Source organism: Rhinolophus ferrumequinum, chromosome 8 (genome assembly GCF_004115265.2).
Source record: "Rhinolophus ferrumequinum isolate MPI-CBG mRhiFer1 chromosome 8, mRhiFer1_v1.p, whole genome shotgun sequence".
NCBI lineage: Eukaryota > Metazoa > Chordata > Mammalia > Chiroptera > Rhinolophidae > Rhinolophus > Rhinolophus ferrumequinum.
This window is the reverse complement of record NC_046291.1, coordinates 63,078,894-63,098,515: the sequence shown is the minus strand read 5'-3', so window position 1 is coordinate 63,098,515 and position 19,622 is coordinate 63,078,894. Positions and strand designations below refer to the sequence as shown.

Sequence of the window (19,622 nt, the reverse complement as noted above, 5' to 3'; positions counted from 1 at the left end):
GTTTTGGGTCATGGATAATTGGGACTCCCAATGAGTCTGCATAGTTCCACTGTGATCACAGTTTAACTCACTGGGAGCAGTCTTATTTTGTTCCCTTTGTGTGTGTGTGTTTCCTTACTTTTGCACTCAGGTATAATCAGTTTCTGTAGGTCACAGTTTGGTAGCTTTATAGAATATAAATATAAGCTGTTACTCTTGACTTGCTATTTAGGGAGGAAAGCAGAAACTGAAAAAAATTATTAACGGCAGATATCTGATAGCCTCTTTCACTTTACTAAAGACCGCTGATGTAGAAGATGTGACTATCCTGAAAACAGCTGAGCTTCCCCCAAAATAGGACACAAGGTCTCTGGGATGCCCAAATCACAGTCTCCTAGTCCTTGCCCTGTGGGACGTATATACCAAGTGGCGCACATTGGCTGGGCTGTGAATTGTTGCTGACTAGGGTGATTAATCAGGATTCATCTGCAATAGTTCAAAAGGGACCTTGGACGAGCTCTGTTGGCATGATTCCATTAATATTTTTCTTTTATTTTTAAAGTATATAGTCCTTGCTAAATGACAGACACTGAAGGTTGATTGATTTATCTGGAGAGGAAAATATCTGGGCTTATTAGGCATCTATTTACTTATTATTTACTTTTGCCTGTCATTCTTTATGCCACGTTTTGCATTGTTTCTTTTAAGCACTACTGTCAGGAGAAATTTGTGTTTCCACAGTTCCCCTATGGAAGCACACTGTGGCCCTCTTCCAGATTTAGTGCTTGCCCTTTAGGTGAAACCCACATCTTTTCACCAGGGTTCATTCCAAGTAGCATTTGTAAAAAGAATTAGGCTCTAAGCTGTGCCCCTTTTGTGTGTAAAGAATTGTTCGTAAGATGATTTAACCCTAATAAACTTCACTATCACATTCTCCAAATTCTGCTTAAGATGTTATCTTTCTAGTATCTCTCAGGTGTGTTTGTTTGTGTGTGGTTGAATTTTTTTGTTTGATTGCTGTTGCCCAAAGCTTTCATTGCTCTGAGAAGACAGGCCAGTCCAGAAGGAGGACCTGGCTGGGAGTCTGCAGATTTGGATTCTGGCCCTGCCTTAATTAGCTGCCTGACCCCTGAGCAAGTCAGCCTCCCAGGGTCTCTGTTTCTTCGTCAGGAAAACAAAGGGCTTGGAAAAATAAATACAGGCCAGGACCAAATGCTAAGAAAGGTCACCCTGTGTGCTTAGTTGTGGGATTCCGCGAATGGCAACACGTTGAAACTCTTCATGCCTCTCAGTGGTCCCCACAAAACCTGTGCTTCACTTTGGGGGGGTGAGACCATGGAGGGTGTTCCACAGAGGCCATTTTAAGCATTCAGGCAAACTGGGCAGGTTTGGGAGCCCTGCTCTGTATAGGACTTTCTCCCTTCCTCCCCCTCTCTCCGCTCCTATCTCGAGTTCTTTTTTCCTTTTTTCTTTCAGAAGCAACCTGCCTGCCTTCTACCTTCCTCTCCTTTGGTGCATTGGGTGCGTTGTGATGGGTAATACAAGCCACTCAGATTTGTTGCTATTTGGAGTTGTCCAGCCATCTCATCTCCGTGGAGGGAAGAGAGAGCTAAAGGAGATTGTTGAAATAATGAAAATAATGGTCCTTTTGTCTGTCTCTTGCTGTCGGGATGGTTTCATGTTTCATCTTAGGCCTGGGCCATTGTGTTGTTTTTACATGCTCAGGACAACCCCGCTTAAAAATACAGCTCGTTTATTGAAAGGATTCAGCTGTAATGCTACTGGCCTGTTCCACTTTCCTCCCCACCTCCCCAAAGAGTCATAACTATCCATAGTACAAACACGCTGTAGTGTGTGCTGTTTGATCACGTCCCCTGACATCAGGGTTAAAATGTGTTCCCACTGTATTTATTTTGCAACTGCTTATAAGGTGTCTTTCATTCTGATAACCTTCCAAAATGTTTTCCTTGGGGTTATATAATCACTAGCATCTGTAAAACATGTCTTTATGTAACTTCCTTCTTAACCATTATCTTTTTGATTCTCTGTTTTAATGTTTTCTTTTGATGAACTGGGGCTGGGAGGACCCGCAGTCCTATGCCAGACACCTTATAGTAATGGGCCTAGATTTACCCTTGTTACTTTAATTAGATATGGAATGCTGAGAATGCACTGTTGTGGGTTTTTTAAAAACTTTTATAGCAAGACCGTGAACTTCTGATCACTTCATTAAATATTATAGAACACTCCTTATGTCTTTAGCATGTAGTTTCTCATCTTACTTTATTCATAGACCATTAATGTAAAACTCAAGGCACCTTTATATCACCCCAAGCAATCTGTTTGTTTGCACACAAGTTACCTCTTGTGTCAATATGCTAGTTATGGGTATATTCTAACTTACAACCCTTAATTCCTCTTCCCTCCCCTCCTTTTCTCTTTAGAGGCAAAGGAGTGTCAAACATGTTAAAGGCTGTGCTGAAGAAGAGCCGAGAGGGAGGAAAGGGAAGCAAGAAGGAAACAGGTATGTGTAAAAGAATGAATTGGGTCAAGCAAACATGGTGGGTGTGGAGCTGCAGGACCCCACCCCAGGCTGGGCAGATGTCAGTGCATCAGGAACCATCAGAGAAGCGATATGGGTTAGAACAAACAGTGTATTGGAACGACATGTAGTTCTGAACTTTCTTTTGAGAAGTGACGTTGAAAATTGAGTTTGGGTTCTGAACCAACTCCTTCCCTAGAATATGTGTAAGGTTCATAATTTTAACAGGGCATTCAGATCCAGAGTTTGACATAGAGACATTCAGGGATGGCAGGTGTGTCCAGGAATTCGGTTTCTAGGAAGCCCTTTCCCTTTTCCCACATGTAATTGCATTTTATATGTTTGACCAACTGCTGGCTGACTGGTCCTCATCTTTTGAATATCAAGTTTTCCCCCAACAGATGTAGCCCCACTCAATGCCAGACTGCTTAATTTTCATTATGATGAGAGCTACTTAATTTGGCTTGGATTTCATTTCTGTTTCTAGAGTTCTGGTATGTATGTGGTCATTGTGACTCTACGTTCCATCCCATGTGATGAACTCCAATAAGGTTATTTTGGTGACCACTCAGTGTTACACCCCATTTCTCTCTCTAGGAAAACTACTTACTGTGTACCTGTATTGCACAATGAAATTCTGTTAGTGTAGATTAATTTCCCCGAAATGTGCCATTTCATTCTGTAAACACATGTTAATCCAGAGTTGGCGAATGGCTGGTTTTCCGAGTTATTGCATATATTCAATATACATATATATATTCAATATACAATAACTCGGAGAACCAGCCATTCGCCAACTCTGGATTAACATGCATTTAAAGAGTTTTAATTTCTATTAAAATATAAATAAGTATGCTTATTTTCGTAACATTACTTTCCGTAAAATTATAGCTAACTTTTTAATTCAAAAGATTTTCTAATACCTTATGATAAGATTGTTAATATCTGTTATTTCTATACTTATATATAAAGGGGACTTAAAAACTTTTTGGTTATATGGAACCTAGACAAATTTCTTGTTTATTAGTTATCCCTTAAACCAAGTCTGTAAAAATGACAAACTTACCTTAAAAGTAGTCTTTGTTGTCAAGTTGCTGTTAAGATTCCATTAGAAGCTTCTCATTAATGCATGAGTAAACAGATACAAAGAAGAAACCAGTTTTTAATAATAGAAACAGGAGACCATAGTTAGCTCTTAACCTTAGAAAATCAACCCCTAGCTTTGAATAATTAATTAGAACTGTTACTATGGAGAATTTTCAGTTCCCATAATTTCTGTCCAGGAGGACATTCACCCTCTGTTGGGTCACAGCCAAAACATCCTTCTCTTTATTTCTCTGAAAGGAGTTTAAAAAAAAAAAAAAATTTTTTTTTTCTTTTCCAGTTTTGGCTCATCTGACACTGATCTCAGGAACTTTGTTGTTTGCTTCGTTAAATGCCTTTGTAATTTCCAGCATAAAGTTAGATTCTAAACTATCTGGCTAGAGCTGCCAACCAGTGGCCAGAGTATCCAAGCCAAAACTCCCCCACTTAGTGATGGAGTCTTTCACAACCAACCTACCATCCTTTTTGATCAATCCAGGCTCATGTGAAATAACAGTATATAAATGGTACTCAGCACCCTGTCTTTCAGATGGGCCAGACAGTGAACATAGTTTGCATTTGAAACTTTTTCAGTTGTAGATCATGTGATTTGGGGTTTAAATCCCCCTTGTCTTTAAGAGCAACTACTGTTTTTATTTTCTGAATCACTTCTTCATAATAATTCCCACACGGCGGCTTTTCACTAATGCAAACCAACTTGAAAAAGTAATGGGAACGTTTCTCATAAAACATCTGTATAATATGTGCCTTTTTCCTTTTAACTACAACCTGGTTGTATTAGTTGGGGAACAAAGCAGATGGAATTTTAAATCTTGAAGTTATGTCACAAAATGATTGGGGAAAATACTTGGAATTTGACCATTCATATGCTGAGCTCTGCGCCAACTCTCATTATATAAGTAAATCATAGCTAAGTTTCTCTGTAAATTGAAGCTGGCTAATCTGAGACTCCTCTGAAAGTTGGGTAATAGTATCTCCTGCAGTATGGAAAAATTTTGCTCTACTGTTTCCAATTAACACCAATCTTTGTTGCAAGCACAAAGGAAAATTAATTTCTATCTACTTGAACTCACAATCCTAGAAATTTAGGAAATATTCACGTCTAAAATACTGAGTTCAGCTTTTCCTATCCTTTGTAGATTGTTTTTATAGACAATCTTGAACTACCCTTTTATGAACCTATTGTGAAAATTTGGAAAATATAATCACTGAGTTAAATTTAGTATTCTTCAAAAGAAAACAACTATTTTTTTAGAAGTAGTATTGAACAGTTGGTGTGCCCTCAGCTTCTATCCCTAAAAGAAGATATCACATGTACCTACTTTAAACTAATGGTAAAAATTTAGCAGGAATTGAAATTTGTTATACACACGCACACACACACACACACACACACACACACACACACACATATACGTATATATATGGATATTTGAAATACGGATAGTGAGATATTAAACTATTGAAAGCCATTGAGTAAACTCTAAAAATAGCAAACATCTTTTTTTATGATTATGTGTTTTTTTTTTTTTATCTAGGAAGTGCTTATAGCTGAGCAAAAAGTGTTTTCTGGACACTATAGAATCATATTGGAGAATGCAATATTAAAAACTTTAAAATGTGTTTTGGGAAAGTAAATTTACCTCGTCTCGACCATTCCATGACTCTGAATGAGCACTGTCTTTCTCTTGACCTTGAGCTGGGCCTAAGGGAGCAAAAATCAATATTAAACTATAATGTAGGGGGTGCCAGATGAGGGCCTCTATTTTTTCTCTCCTTGCTCTTATGTTAGGACCTTGATCTAAAACAAGTAAATGAGGTGTTACCTTTATTTTGAAGCTCTCTGGAGAGATCCACAACCTTTTACCACATGTCTCTTTATTTTAAGTGACCTATACTATCACAAAATCTTAATGTTACTGTTATTAAACTTAATTTGAAAAATGAAATAATTACTGTATTCTAAGATTGAAAGTTTTCTGTTATCAAATCTGGATCTAATAAGAGTTTAGAGTGAATATAATAGCAACATAAGAAATTAATATCTTTTATGTATAGCAGCACTGTTTAGAAAATGAATAGGAAAAAGGTCCCATTTTATGATAGGAAAAAACTTTAAATATCAACCTAAGAAAAAATATACAAGCCTTATATTGAAGACACTAACAAAACTTTACTGAAAGTCTTAAAGGGAGACCTGAATAAATGGAGAGAAATACCATATTTCTGAACGGGTAGATTCATTTTTTAAAACCACCAGATTTTTACAAAATTATCTGTACTTAGAGCAGTTGTAGGTTCACAGCAGAATTGAGACGAAGATACAGAGATTTTTTTGTATACCCCATGTCACACATGCGCAGCCTCTTCCATTATCACCATCCCACACCAAAGTGGTGCATTTGTCCTACACACATTGGTGTAGGACACACATTTGATGTACCTACATTGACACATCATAATCGCCCCAAGTCCATAGTTTATATTAGGGTTCACTCTTGGTGTTGTGCATTCTGTGGATTTGGACAAATGTATAATGACATGTAACACTATTATAGTATCATATAGTGTATTTTCACTGCCCAAAAATCCTGTTATTTTTTTTTTTTTTAAACACAGCATACCCAGTTGATTTAAAAATTCATCTGGAAGAGAAAATGCTAAAGAATAGCCAAGGAAAAATTGAATGTGTGGATCAAGTGCAACTAACTAGCTGAGCCTGGTTCCCATGCCTGTGTTCTAGCTGCAAGAGAGGCCTGACAAGTGTGTATTTGTACTTCTTAGCTTCTGTAGGACAAGGTGGACTTTACCTCCCACCAAGACGCACATTGCAGAGGATTCTTCAGTCATAGACACTGGGCAGGTCCCTTCTACTTCAAAAACAAACCAAGCACAGATATCTAGTATAAATCATTATAATAGCTATTGCTCCAATGTAGTGAGTAAAGGGCTTGGCTAGTGTTTTGGACCTTTTCTGCCTACTGGTTTATAAGAAATGAAACATAATTTTATCTGACATCTATGATATAGTCTAAGCTCACAGTTGGTAGTGTTTTTGTTTTTCTTTTAATCCTGGCGATAGTGGAATCATTCTGGAAGCATTAGACAGGCAAGGCCTCTTGTCCTTCTAGCTCTTCTCTTGCCCTCTGCCAGGCTTGAATCCATAGTCTTTCCTAGTTATTCTGTATTGGTGTAGAAGTAGCTTCAAGTCAAAGCAGAAGAGCAAAATTCAGTGAACTTTTAATTGTGGTACTGCCTCAATTAAAATATAGACTGATTAAGGATAGGTTGCTTAATATGCCAAAATAATTATTTATTAGTGTTTCCCTTTCAATTTAATTATCTGTGTTCTTTTTACAATGGGGGGGAGGGGGCTTAATTTGAAGCAATTTATTAAAAAAAAAATTTGACCTTCACCTTTTAATCGTTAAAACCCAGCTGGTTGGCGAAATACACTTGTAATGGTATTAATTAAGGCATTGGATAGTCTCTAAGCTTGAGTATGTACTGAATTAATCTGTTAGCTTTGCATCTAATCCTTCACTTTGAATTTGTAGTAAAAGGAAGCTGTTTGCCTCTAAAGTTTAAAAGTCATTGATGTGATTGTTAAATGTGGTATTTTAAGCCATTCCAGGCTGCAGTCTGGTTTTCAGTGGTACCTTCTAAAAATGCCTCAATACAAACGATGCTTTGTTTTATCTGGAAAATATGAAGCTGCTTTTGATTATTCTGTGCTGCATTGCCAATTTTCTGTGGTTGTGGACTATTATTTAGGAATTTAGTGCAGTGACTGTCTTGCTGAGGTCTGGATATTTGGTATCTTGTTGTTAACTGACCCCAAAAGTGTTTTCCAAGCAATAGAACAAGCAGAAGTAATTCAGACTAAAGGTATTGTATTTCTCTTTACTGCGGCATTTGAACAAATTCTGTAAAATATTAGGACATGATTTAAACATAGAACGGAACCAAGCTGGTGTTTGGTAGAAGTAATAACGCTGTTCCCTCTGGTGTGATCGATCCCTTTATCAGTTTTTCTCTTTGTTGTCCCTCATACATGTCACAAAGTCTAGAAACAATACAGCTTTTAGAATTAGAAGATACACATGCAAAGCTGGGAAGCTTGATCACCTCCCAGTTTATTTGAACTTACACAAATTTCTTAACCTAGCTAAGCTACCTCACAGGGATGTTGTAAATAAGAGAAGCTCTTTGCAAAATTGTCTCGTTTGACATCTGGCTTTTGCTCGATATTCACTACAGCTGTGCTTTCTTGAGAAAACTCTGTGATACCTTAAAGAACAAACAAAACGCTTCCAAAACTTCTTGTTCCTTCCCTGTTAAAGAGAAAGCAGGGCTGATCTCAGACAAAAGAGTGAGGTTCTAGGAGCTTCGTTCCATAACTTGCCATCAACTTTAGATACTAAAGGCTCTTCCGCTCTCTTTGCCCTTTCCCTCATAACCAAAGTGGGAAAGCTCAGAATTGTTTGTTGTATGATGGCTTATACTTTGAAAATCATTCATTTTACCTTTTAGCCTATATCAAGTACTTGCATTTTATCTTTTTTCTTTGTGAAGTTAAACTGAAAGGCTTTTACCCTTGCTCAAGAGATTTCAGGAGTTAGCAAGCAGCCTTAAGAAGAGATTTCTAAGTACAGTTTATAAAGTTTCTGAGATGTTTCATCTCAAGACATCCTTAACTAATGAAGGTTTTCATATGTGGAAGCCCTGTCCCCTGTCCTCTTTGTAGCTTTCTCACAGGTTTTAGGGAAATCTAACAGATGAAAGAGTTAGAGAAGGAAGGGAACAAATACTTACTGAGCATTTATCATCTGTCAGACACCTACACACAATGGAGCAACCTGCTCTGTCCTGACCTTCCTGTTTCCCGTGAGGGGCATAATTAGAGAAAGCTCTGGACCGAGAAGAAGGTGAAGTCAAGACTCATCCTGGATCTCCCACTTTTTATGGCCAATAAGACCTTCAGCAAGTCACAACCTATCTGAATCATCATAAAGGATGTGGCAAAATTCTCAAACAACAACACTTACTTACTTGGATCACTTTTTGCATGTATCTGTGTAAATGCAATAGGAAGCTTAATATGAAAATATAAATTAACAATTAATTCAGAGCCCATTCTTTGGTCAACTCTAATTTCATTTGACCAATATTTTTTTCATTAGAGCTGCTTTTCTGTAAAAGACAAAAAACAATGATCCTCTTTTTGTATAGACCTCGTCTTCAAAGAGCTTTGTCATGTGTAGCTTCTTAATTCCCATGAAAAACTCCATATTTGAATTTTCATTTGCATTGTGAACTATTTGCATTTCCCGAAAGGGGACTTCCAAGGTTTATTTCTATTTTACCGAAATGTAAAAAACTTGATTTCATAGACTCCACTGGCAGATATAGTCACTGAGAGGGAAGGCAATCTACTAAAGATTTTTACCTCAATGGACTTATTTTTGCCATAGAAGATGATCTAAATTTATTCTTCTTCTTAAGGGGACAGAGGCTTTGACCTTGCATTTGTCCTACAGGATGGCCACCAGGAGTAACCAATTTAGATAGCCCTAGTCCTGGTGTAGAGCATCATATGGAGATGCCGTTTTTCACATCTGACACCATGGAGTTAGAAAGTAGGCTTTGTGTCTCTCAACTCTCTCTGTCCCACATTCTCCCCACTTTGGTGACAGGCTAGTTGTATCATATCAAAAGTTCCCAATGTAGACTCAGATTCTTGTCCTGTGTTCTGGGGACCACAGCACTATCTTAAGGGTAAAGAGAAAACAAGACCTGAGTAGCTGTTTTTTGATTTTTTTACTCAAAGTTTATTTGTGTCAGAGAATTGCCCATTTTTAAGGGAGTTTAGGGACATCAAACTGCTAGGTTTGGTACATGATGACATTCTCTGTGCCCTGAGAGTGTCTCAGAGCACAGATTACTGAGGAATGATGACGTCTTTGATACGGGTCATGCACATAGGTGGCTCGAGTGGTTTGGGCACTTTTCTGGAGTTTTTATAGATCATGGAACTGGCTGGTAATAGAGGCTGAGAGCCTGGATACAAACTCCAGGTTAAGGATGGAAGAGAGCCACCTCTACACTGCTGATGTCCTGAGGACTATACTTTCATTTGTTTTCAAAATGGAAAAGTTTATGTATTAATGCCTTATGTTTTTGCAAGGGTTTGTTTGTTCCTGCCCCACCCCAAGCACATTTTCTAGATGACTTTAGAGTTATGTAGAGAATCATTTCCAAGTACCATATATTAAAACATATTTTGATGTTTGATGGTACATTTTCTTGTTGTCTTAGTTCGTGCTACCATAACAAAATGCCGTAGACTGAGTGGCTTAAACAACAGAAGTTTATTTTCTCTCAGCTCTGTTCTGGAGGCTGGAAGCTTGAGATCAGGGCATCGGCATGGTTGGGATCTGGTGAAGGTTCTTGCTTGCACACAGCTTCCCCGTGTCTTCACATCACAAAAGAGAGAGACAGCAAGCTCTCTGGTGTTTCTTCTTATAAGGGCACTAACTCCATCATGAGGGGCCCACCCTCATGACCTCATTTCAACCTAACTCCCCCCCAAAGGACCTGCCTTGTAATGCCCTCACATCGGGGGTTGGGGCTTCAACATGGGAATTGGGGGCAGAGCACAATTCAGCCTGTAGCACTGGTCTTGATTGTTCTGAATACAGACAGGATACCTTATTTCACTGATTCTAAAACACACCGTTATTTTTTGTACTACGAAGTAAGAAAGAGCTGCTGTCAATTAAACTGACGTAATACTTTTAAAGTGTGTTGCGTTTACTGAGGATTTTCTTCTTTTAGAGAGTTATTTTTACATATCTCCGTGTTTTTCATAAAATAGAGGGAAAACGTAAATAAGTTTGTTGAGGTATTTCAAATTTATATTCAGAGCCTGAGCCTCCTAAATCATTTTTTTAATGAGTTGTCAATACCCAGTTTCCACACGGCGCGATCTTCTCAGCCATTCACAGCACAGAGGCCGCGGTGGTTTTTGAGTCCTTCACGATATTCTCCCGAACTTTTCTTCCGAGCTGCAGACCTCTCTCCTGCAAATTTGATGACATCCTTTTCTGATCTCAAAAGGAGGTCTTAATGGAAGGCGTTCAGATGAAATCCAGGGTTCTCAGTCTTTCCACAGTGGATCTTAAGTGGTGTGTTGACCAAAACCTGAAAGGGGTTACACTTGTGTAGTCACTCCGCCAGATGTAATAACCCAGCTTTCTCAGTGACCGCCTCATCGCAACCATTGACTGGCTGGTAGCGATTTTAAGATGCCATCAACTATTACATACATTTGGGCTTTGGAAAAGTTAAAGTGAAAATAAATATGGTCTTTGAATCAATGCCCAATAGTATGTGCTCATTATAGAAAATTTGGGAAATATGGATAGGACATTGAGAAAAAGCCCTAAGGAAAAAAAGGGAAAAAACACTCCATGATATTCTTTATCTTTTGCATTGTCCTTTTTAATGTCATTAATCTTAGAAAAATGCCTAATACGTTATTGTACCAATATACGATTTTGTTTGGGCTCATTTTAATTGTTTCCGTGTTTTTCTCATTCATTAAGAAACTCTGGAAAATACCCTTTGTACAAATCTCTGATTATTTTGGTAGAATGTTTCCAGGCAAGGAATTAATAGCGAAAGGAAATGAACTTTTCAGAAGCTCCTGGTACCTCTTGCCAACTTGTTTTCCAGAAGGATTGTATTGGTTGCCACCTGTGTAAGCAGTGTATGAGCGTGCCTGCTTGCGTGACTTGCTTTTAATGGGTATTTGTGAATTGTAACAGTCTCTGCCATGTTTATAGATTATGTCTATAGATTGTTTTAAAATCACATTTCTTTGAGATTGATAGACCTCCTTAAATATTGAGGGTCCATTTATATTTTCTCTTCAGTGGTTGTCTTTTTATGTCCATTTTACATTTTTTTTCTGTTGGGAATGTATGAAGCTCTTCAGTCTGGTTCTTCTCTTTTCCCGGTGCCGTCCCTGGTGTGTAATAGTGGGGTTTCCTTATCAAGTCATTCACAGGGGAATTTTCATTAAAGCTGTTGATAGTGAAACTACCTGTGTCCAATGGGTAGAAGTGTGTCGTGCATTGTTAAAATTTCATGTCTGTGCTAAGGCTGGAGATCCACCAGCCTACTTGGCTTATATTTAAGAAATGTATTGTATAGAGAAACCAGAATAAAAGCATAACACTAATTCAAATGAGTCATCAGGTTTTCCACAGTACTTCATAGCAGCCTGCCTCTGTGCACAGTCCAAAAGTCTAAGTGCTTCCTGCTACCTGGATGTCCTGGAAGCCTGATTACTGGTGAGTTCCTAACAGCAGGCAGGGTTAGTTCCCGATAGTTAAGTATCTCCTTAATTACTCTATTTTTAAGTGTTTTTTTTTATCCATGGCTCATATTCTTAGATTATTGTGTACAGGAATTCTTTTTCAAATTAAGATAAAATAATGAAATAAAAGGTTTTAGATCTGGAAAGATCTTAGAAATTGAGTTCGGTGTCTACATTTTTTGAGGACTATTAAGAAAAGGGGCATTGAGCAACTGCCCAAGGTCATATAGCTAAAGTAAAGATGGGGTCAAAGTGTAGTTTTTGATTCCAGGCTAGTTCAGTTTCTACTATATCTCTGGCTGGCTTCCTTATGTTTATCTCTAGCACTGAGTAAATACAGAGGAAAGCATATCCCTGAAATAGAAAACAGTAGATTTCCCTTATAATTTCTGTCTCCAGGGATATTTATTTTGATTTTTTTTCCCTCTAGAAGTGTTTTCTTTTTCCTTCACTAGAAGGATTATTTTTGAAATTCTTACAAGGTCTCAATCTAGACTCAATCACTGGGAGTAATATCTCTATTTCTTTTCTATATCTTAAAGCCCATTTCTGTTTGGTGTCCTTGAGACTTTTATAAATCCATCCTATTATTTTTTTTTGTCAAGCCACTCAAAGACCATAAATGTAATACTAGTTAAATATAATATACCGTTATTAAAAAGAGTTATACACTGGTATTTTTCACTCCCCAAAGGCAATTAATGTTAACAGTTTATTTGATCTTTTCTAGATATTTTCTGTGCACATATGTGCACATGTATTTATATATACAGAGGATGCCAAAAAATGTATACACATTTTAAGAAAGGAAAAAACTGTATTAAAATTGTAATAGTATATACCGATAACAAAAGATGAATACAAGTCTTGTTTGACTTCTGCAATTACAAGAGGTGCTCAAAGTGGTTACCATCAGCATAATTTTAATACAGTTTTTTCCTTTCTTAAAATGTGTATACATTTTTGGGGGCACCCTCTGTATACATGTATAGATTCTTAAGAAAACCCACACGGACTTTACAGTGTGTGTAAATTACTGTGTTGATTGAAGGCATCTTTAGGCCTTTTCTTATGGTAGCACGTACTAATACATGTAAGTTTTTAAAAAGTTGCTCAGTATTACAATGGATACATATCCTATAACTTATTTCATTATTCCCCTGTTGAGGACTGTATCTTTTTTGTCATCATTGCAATCAATACTAGAGTGAATCTCCTTGTATATAACTGCCTGTGCTTTCAAAAGAGTCGTTATAAGAAAAACTATTGGTTAACAAGTGTGTTCATTTATAGCATTCCTAGATTTTGTAAAGTTGCCCTTCAAAAAGGTGGCATTAAATGTACAATTCCACCTTCAATATATGTGAATGCTAGTTTGTTTACATGCTTACCTACATAGGTTGTCATCAAACTATTTCATCTTTGCCAGTGTGATAGGGAACACTTAGATCTCATTCTTTTAATTATGCAATTCTTTAGAATGAATAGAAACACATCTTTTTTTTTTATTAAAGTTTATTGGGGTGACAATTGTTAGTAAAGTTACATAGATTCAGGTATACAATTCTGTGATACATCATCTATAAATCCCATTGTGTGTTCACCACCCAGAATCAGTTCTCTTTCCATCACCATATATTGGATCCCCTTTACCCACATCGTACTGATTGGCCCTTCCAAACAGTACTGCCTGGATTTGTATCCTGGCTCCACAGCTTACCAGTTGTGTCAGCTTGAGCAAATTACTTAACCTTTCTGTGCCTCAGGGGTCACTTATGAGGATCAAATGAGTTATTATAAATTGTTTAAATCCATGCTTAGCAGCTAGTGTATGTTATATAAGTATTTGTCAAAAATAAAGATTTAAATTTTTTCTCTGTTTATTTAACCTATTTTTCTGTTGGGTTTGGTAGCTGTTTCACTATTTTGGTAAGATTAACCACTGATCGTTTACTAGCTTGCGTTCTAATCAAGTCAAGCATGTCTTGTTTAATTTTGAATTATAAAACCTAAAAAGGTTCATCTAAGTCATCCTTCATTTTCAGTAGGATTAAGTGAAGGATTTTGTTTTAATTCTGTAAGTTCCATGTTAAAAACCGACAGAGGTTACAAATCATTATTTCAGGGAGGTCAACTTTCTTTTCCTGCTCTGTGTGTGAGTTTTGATGGTGCTAATCTGATTAAACCTCTTAGAGCTACATCCTTAGCTCTAAAATTCTGAAGATTAGAGGTTCTGGAGTTTCCCCCCTCCACACACACATATCCATTAAATTGTTACCATGGTTATTGGACTCCCCAAATAGTACCTCAAATCTCGTCTGATTTATGGAAGCAGCATCTTAAAGATGAATAAGCATTCTGCTTGTTTGGCTTCAGAAATCTTAGTCAGAGTTCCAGTGTGAACATATATATATATATATATATATATATATATATATACACACACACACTAGTTCTCTTTGAACAAGTTGTTTCATTTTTATGAACCTCAGTTTGCTTGCCTGTAAAATGAAGGTGATAATCTCTGTGTCAAATGAAATGAAGTTTGTTTTTTTTGTAAACCGTAGGTGTGATAATGTTGACATTGTGGGAAATTTTTTGTTTTCTTTTGGTTTTACCACGTAGTATGCTTGATTTTTGGTAAATGCCCATTAAGCAAGGAAATAAAATATACAAATATTTAAATTGCTATCAAGAGTTTTTGATACGCAAATGTTTTGAGGGAGGGGTGACATACCTCTTTTTCTTCTTCAAGATACTGAAGAAAGCAGGAAGTGAAACCACAGTTCACTAGGAAGTGAATCCCTGGGAGGAAAAAAGTTATCCTTTGAGTGTTTACTATGTATCAGACTGTGTCAAATGCTTATAAATAGTTACCTTACATAAATAGCTTATTTGGAAAGGTTAAAAAATTGGCTTAAGACTACACAATTACTAAGTACTTCTACCCAGGATTTGAATCCAGTTTATCGCGCTGTCTCCAAAGTCTATATTCAGGGCATTATAGCAGCCAGGTTGCTTAGGTTCCCAGGTCTAGTTGTTTAACCTCACTATTTCCATTTTTGCATCTGTAAAATGGGGATGCTAAGGGTATCTACTTTCCAAGATTGCGGGTTGTCCTGAGGACTCAGTGGTTTAAAGTGCTTAGAACAATGCTTGGACTATAGTAAGCATTTTGTAAATGTTTGCTCTTATTATATCTTATGGTAATTTCTGTACCATTCTGGCTTCTGTGCTTTTCTGCTCCTTGACTCTCGTCTCCAGGCTTGAGATAATGGCGGCGTCTTAGATATTTTTGTTTTGTTTGTTCCCTGGTCTGTGTGACAGCCATGACCCTGGCCACTCCATCTGGAGCAGATAGAGGACAGAGCCGTGGTGATGGGTCTGGCCTTAGCGGAGTGCTGTGGGACAGTGCTGTAAATAGTCTGGGAGGGCATGTGTTCACTAGGAGAGGGGAGGAGGAAGGAATGTGAGGCCTGAATGCAGGGGTCCCCTACCAGAATTCTGCTAAGATGTGTGTGCGCTCAAAGGTGCTCTGCCCATGTGATTTGGTGTGCATCTGGGCTTTACAAGCATAACCTCTAGTTTAGTTATCTAGTGCTGTGATTCCTGAGCTTGGCTGGATCATCAGAGCCACTTGTGATTCAAATTCCCATCAGACTTACAGAATCACTCACCATCAGTGAGACCCAAGCTTCTGTGCTTTTTTAAAATGGTTTTTGAATGGGCAGCCAAGCTTGGGAGCCACTGGTGTGCTGTTTGTTCCTGTGTCTATGCAGGGATAGCCCCAACCAGCCATGGCAGAGGGATGTGCATGTGACTTTGAAAATTCTTAGGAGAAAGAGCTCCCCCATGATCCAGTAAACCGTGTTCTTGGCAGCCCTACAAAGATGGATTTGAAATACGATGTACAAGCAGATGAGTGAAAAGATTCCATTACAGAAAAGATTCCATTACAGAAATAACAGGATTTGATCAAAGTAATTTGTCAATATGTTTTACTTGGTTCTTGTGTTTATGCCGATTTCTCATCAACATTTGCCGATTCTCACACTTGCAAGTTAGATACACAAAAACAAATAGCTATTGAATATAATTTTGATGTTTAATTTACATACAACTGCATAGAAATTGTTAGAGGGCTGTTTTTCCAGAGTGATACTAGAGAATGAATGAAGTGAGTAGCTTGCATTCCATTTTATATTTGAGCAATCATGATTAGAGTGGAATGTTAACATGGTTAGCTGTGCTGAGACAATATTGACATTGTTGCTAAGATATTTTACCAGACATGTCATTGAGGCTGCTGTTTTGAAAACTGAGCAATGATCTTTTTTGATGATGGAGGAGGAATATAGCAAATAAAATGGCGAGGGCAGAAAATGTAAAGTCATCTCATTCTCTCCCCACTCCCTGTCCCCTCCCCCCAACAATACCAGCCTGGAAAGGATCTTGTTAAATGGCCACACACACACAATTGATTTAGTCTGCTTCTTCCTAGAATGTGCACTGAATCGGTTGTGTTGCATTCTTAATGTGTTTTTGTGGGGAAAGAATCTTTAAATGCTGCCTAGTAACTTTGAGCCATTTTTCACCAAATGTTTATAGATCCCATTTTCCTTGTAAGGAGTTGAAATAAGATAAATGGTAGCAGCTCCCTTTTATTCTCTCTCTTGTAATGAGGCCTGCTGGCAGACAGCTTTGCTGACGGGACTGCCAGAGTTTGGATGTGAGTAGTTAGTGAGGGGGTGGTGTACTGGTTACGGTATTGTTCTGAAAGCCTTTTGCCTCCATTTATTTTTCCACCCCCAAAATGTCAGCATGTCCAATATGACAGAATGTTCCCGATGATTATCATTCAGAGAAACATGACTTGCTAAATTATCTGTGGAGGATAATTTCTTAAGCACCAAACAGTACTCCAAGCTCAGTATGCACGTTGGTAGGGGATCCCCGTGGTGTGGGAAGGCAGGCCAGTGTGATGCCATCATGGAGAGTTCTGACTATGGGCTCAGACTGCCTGGGCTCAAATCCGGGTTTGCCGTTTAGAGGCTGTGGGACTCGAGACAACTTCCTTAGCCTCTCTAGGCCACAATTTCTTCATCTATAATGGGGGTAATGACAGCATTTACTTTAAATGGGATAGTGTATATAAGTAAGCTAATGTATATAAAATGCTTAACAAGGTGTCTGGTATGCAAAGTCAGGTCTTAATAACTGTTAGCTTAATCATTTTCATTCTTAGGGCAGATACATTCGATGAGAGAACTCAGTAAATATCCGGATGTTACGTGGGTATTCAATGTTTAGGTCAGGGTAGGTGAGCTCCAGCGGTTATGGTGGGGCGCGGTGTGTAACTGAGATGAGAAATGGCTTTAGGAGTTGGAAATCCAGTGTGGAGGTCGGTCCCCAGGGCTGCCGCGTCGCCCAACTCCCAGGGACCATTTACACAGGGTTAAGATGGGCAGCATGATGGTTCTACCCTCATCATTCCTCAGGTCACTCCCTTCACCTCAAAAGAAAGTTCTGTGGGAAAAGTGGAGTTCTTTACATTGTTATAAAAAAAATGTTATAATGTAAAGCAGGTGTATTCGGGTGGTGGTTTGGGGAATCCTTCTCTTTAATGTTAAGAGAAGGATTAATTATTGGAGATGAGAGTTAAAAGCAGAGAAGTCAGTGTAGACAAAGCTAGGGCCGTGGGGTTTCTTTTAATTACTTTGAAGTACGTCTGGTAAGGAACTGGATCTTGGACCGTCAGTGGCTGTAGGAGGAAGCCAGTCTTGAACTTGACTGTGAGAACAACCAACAAGGAAGACCGTCCGACGTCAGAAAGACCTGGGAGAAAGATGACTATGGACAGTTTGGGCTAGATGGACAAGATGGATTGAATAAAACCAGTGCGCACAGGGAGAGATACCTGGAGATGGAAAAGTGAGTCCTCCTCCTGGGAAAGGGACTCAGGAGAGCAGGAACTTGACAGGTATCCATGGGAGTGGCTGGGCTTGCTGGTAAACCTCTGGGAGAAAAAGGAAGATGGATATAAATTTATGTTTCAAATAAGTGTGTAGTGGAAAATAAAATGTTTTATAAAATATTCTCACAAAAATATCAGAACATATGTCTACCTTAAAATGTAGAAGAAAGGGAAAAAAGCCATCAGTACTTCCACCCTCGTAAGCATAACCACCATCGACATTTTACTGAACTTCCTTCTAGCCTTTGGTGGTGCATATTATTTTCCCATTGTCATATGGCAGATACAAAATTGTGTACACTGGCTTAAAGGCTTATTCCACATGTTGTGAAAAAAAAAACACAAAAACAACGTTGACCATATGGTAAACTCAACTTTTTCTTTTTTTGTAATTTCAGTTCCTTGGCAGTGAAAATGGTCATTGTGGTGTTGTGTTACTCTGCTGGTTTGGGAGGATGGGAGGGGTGAAGAGAGCTTTCTCTGCCCCATATCACAATCATGTCAAAAATGTTAGCCATTGTTAGCAAGTTCTGGCACAGGGTGCTATTGTTTTAAGAGGTCACAAGATAAAGTAAGATTCTTTCTGCACTATGGGGTGAAGGATATGGTTCGGAAAACACATTTCCTGAATGAGAAGGTAGTGGAAGCAGAAGAGGGGATGCTGAGTGAAACATTGGAAAGCTGGGCTTAGGTGATAGTTTATTGCCTTTGTAAAAAAAATCACATTCCCACTGTGGCATAATTAAATTTGATTCTTAAGTAACTTTTTTTTTTTCTCAGAAGGATAAATGGACCATGCATTTTCTGAGCCTTTGGGTTTTTGAGATTTTTTTTTTGTTTAATTGGTTAATACCGCACTTAATAGAAAGTTTAGCTTGGTTTTATAAGTTTTGATCATGCTATTTGCTCCCTCAGATTTCGTAGATGTTGCTTTTTGACTTGCCGCTTTTGATGTTGAGAAGCGTTGTGAATAGAATGTGTCCTCCCAAAAGAAAACATTGAAGTCCTAACTCTCAGTACCTGTGAAAGTGACCTTATTTGGAAGTTGGGTCTTTGTAAATGTAATCAAGTGAAAATGAGGTCATAGTTGATTAGGGTGGGTGGGCCCTACTCAGTTTAACAGGTGTCTCTCTAAGATCAGAGACAGCTACACGGGGAAGAATGCCCTGTGATTACAGAGGCAGAGATTGGAGTGATGAGCCTACAAGCCAAGGAGCACCAGAAACGAAGAGAAAAACATGGACCAGATTCTCCCCTAGAGCCTTCAGAGAGAGCATGGACCCTTCCCAACAACTTGATTTTGGACTTAGAGCCTCCAGAAATGTGAGAATACATTTCTGTTGTTTAAGCCACCCAGTTTGTGGTACAAGAAGTCTGAGGGCATTTGGGTTCTAGGTTCCAGTTCCTATGAAAGTCTCTGTGGTTTTGTATCCCATTAATTTTTTTTAACTAACCTGGCTGCTTGTGATAATTATTTCTTAAACTGTCGACTTCAATTTTTCCAGGAGGTATCTCGGTGTGAGTCTCCCTTGAAGGAAACAGCCTAGAACATAGTGGGTTCTTTTTAGTGTGCAAACCTCAATTCAAAAAAGATTGTTTTTCTTTTCTCTGACTTTTAAAAATTAATTTATCATGTCCTT

General features: G+C 38.2%; 1 protein-coding gene across 8 annotated transcripts in view; it reads left to right on the top strand.

Annotated features, from left to right (window-relative positions):
• The window catches only part of TANC1 (tetratricopeptide repeat, ankyrin repeat and coiled-coil containing 1), a 219,008-nt gene that overhangs the window by 69,198 nt on the left and 130,188 nt on the right, over positions 1–19,622 (top strand). For all 8 annotated transcript variants that reach the window (XM_033112025.1, XM_033112024.1, XM_033112022.1 and 5 more), the window contains one exon: positions 2,424–2,503. In XM_033112025.1, coding sequence (XP_032967916.1) covers positions 2,443–2,503 — 61 coding nt within the window. In that variant the 5' untranslated portion in view covers positions 2,424–2,442. The remainder of the gene's footprint in view (positions 1–2,423; positions 2,504–19,622) is intronic.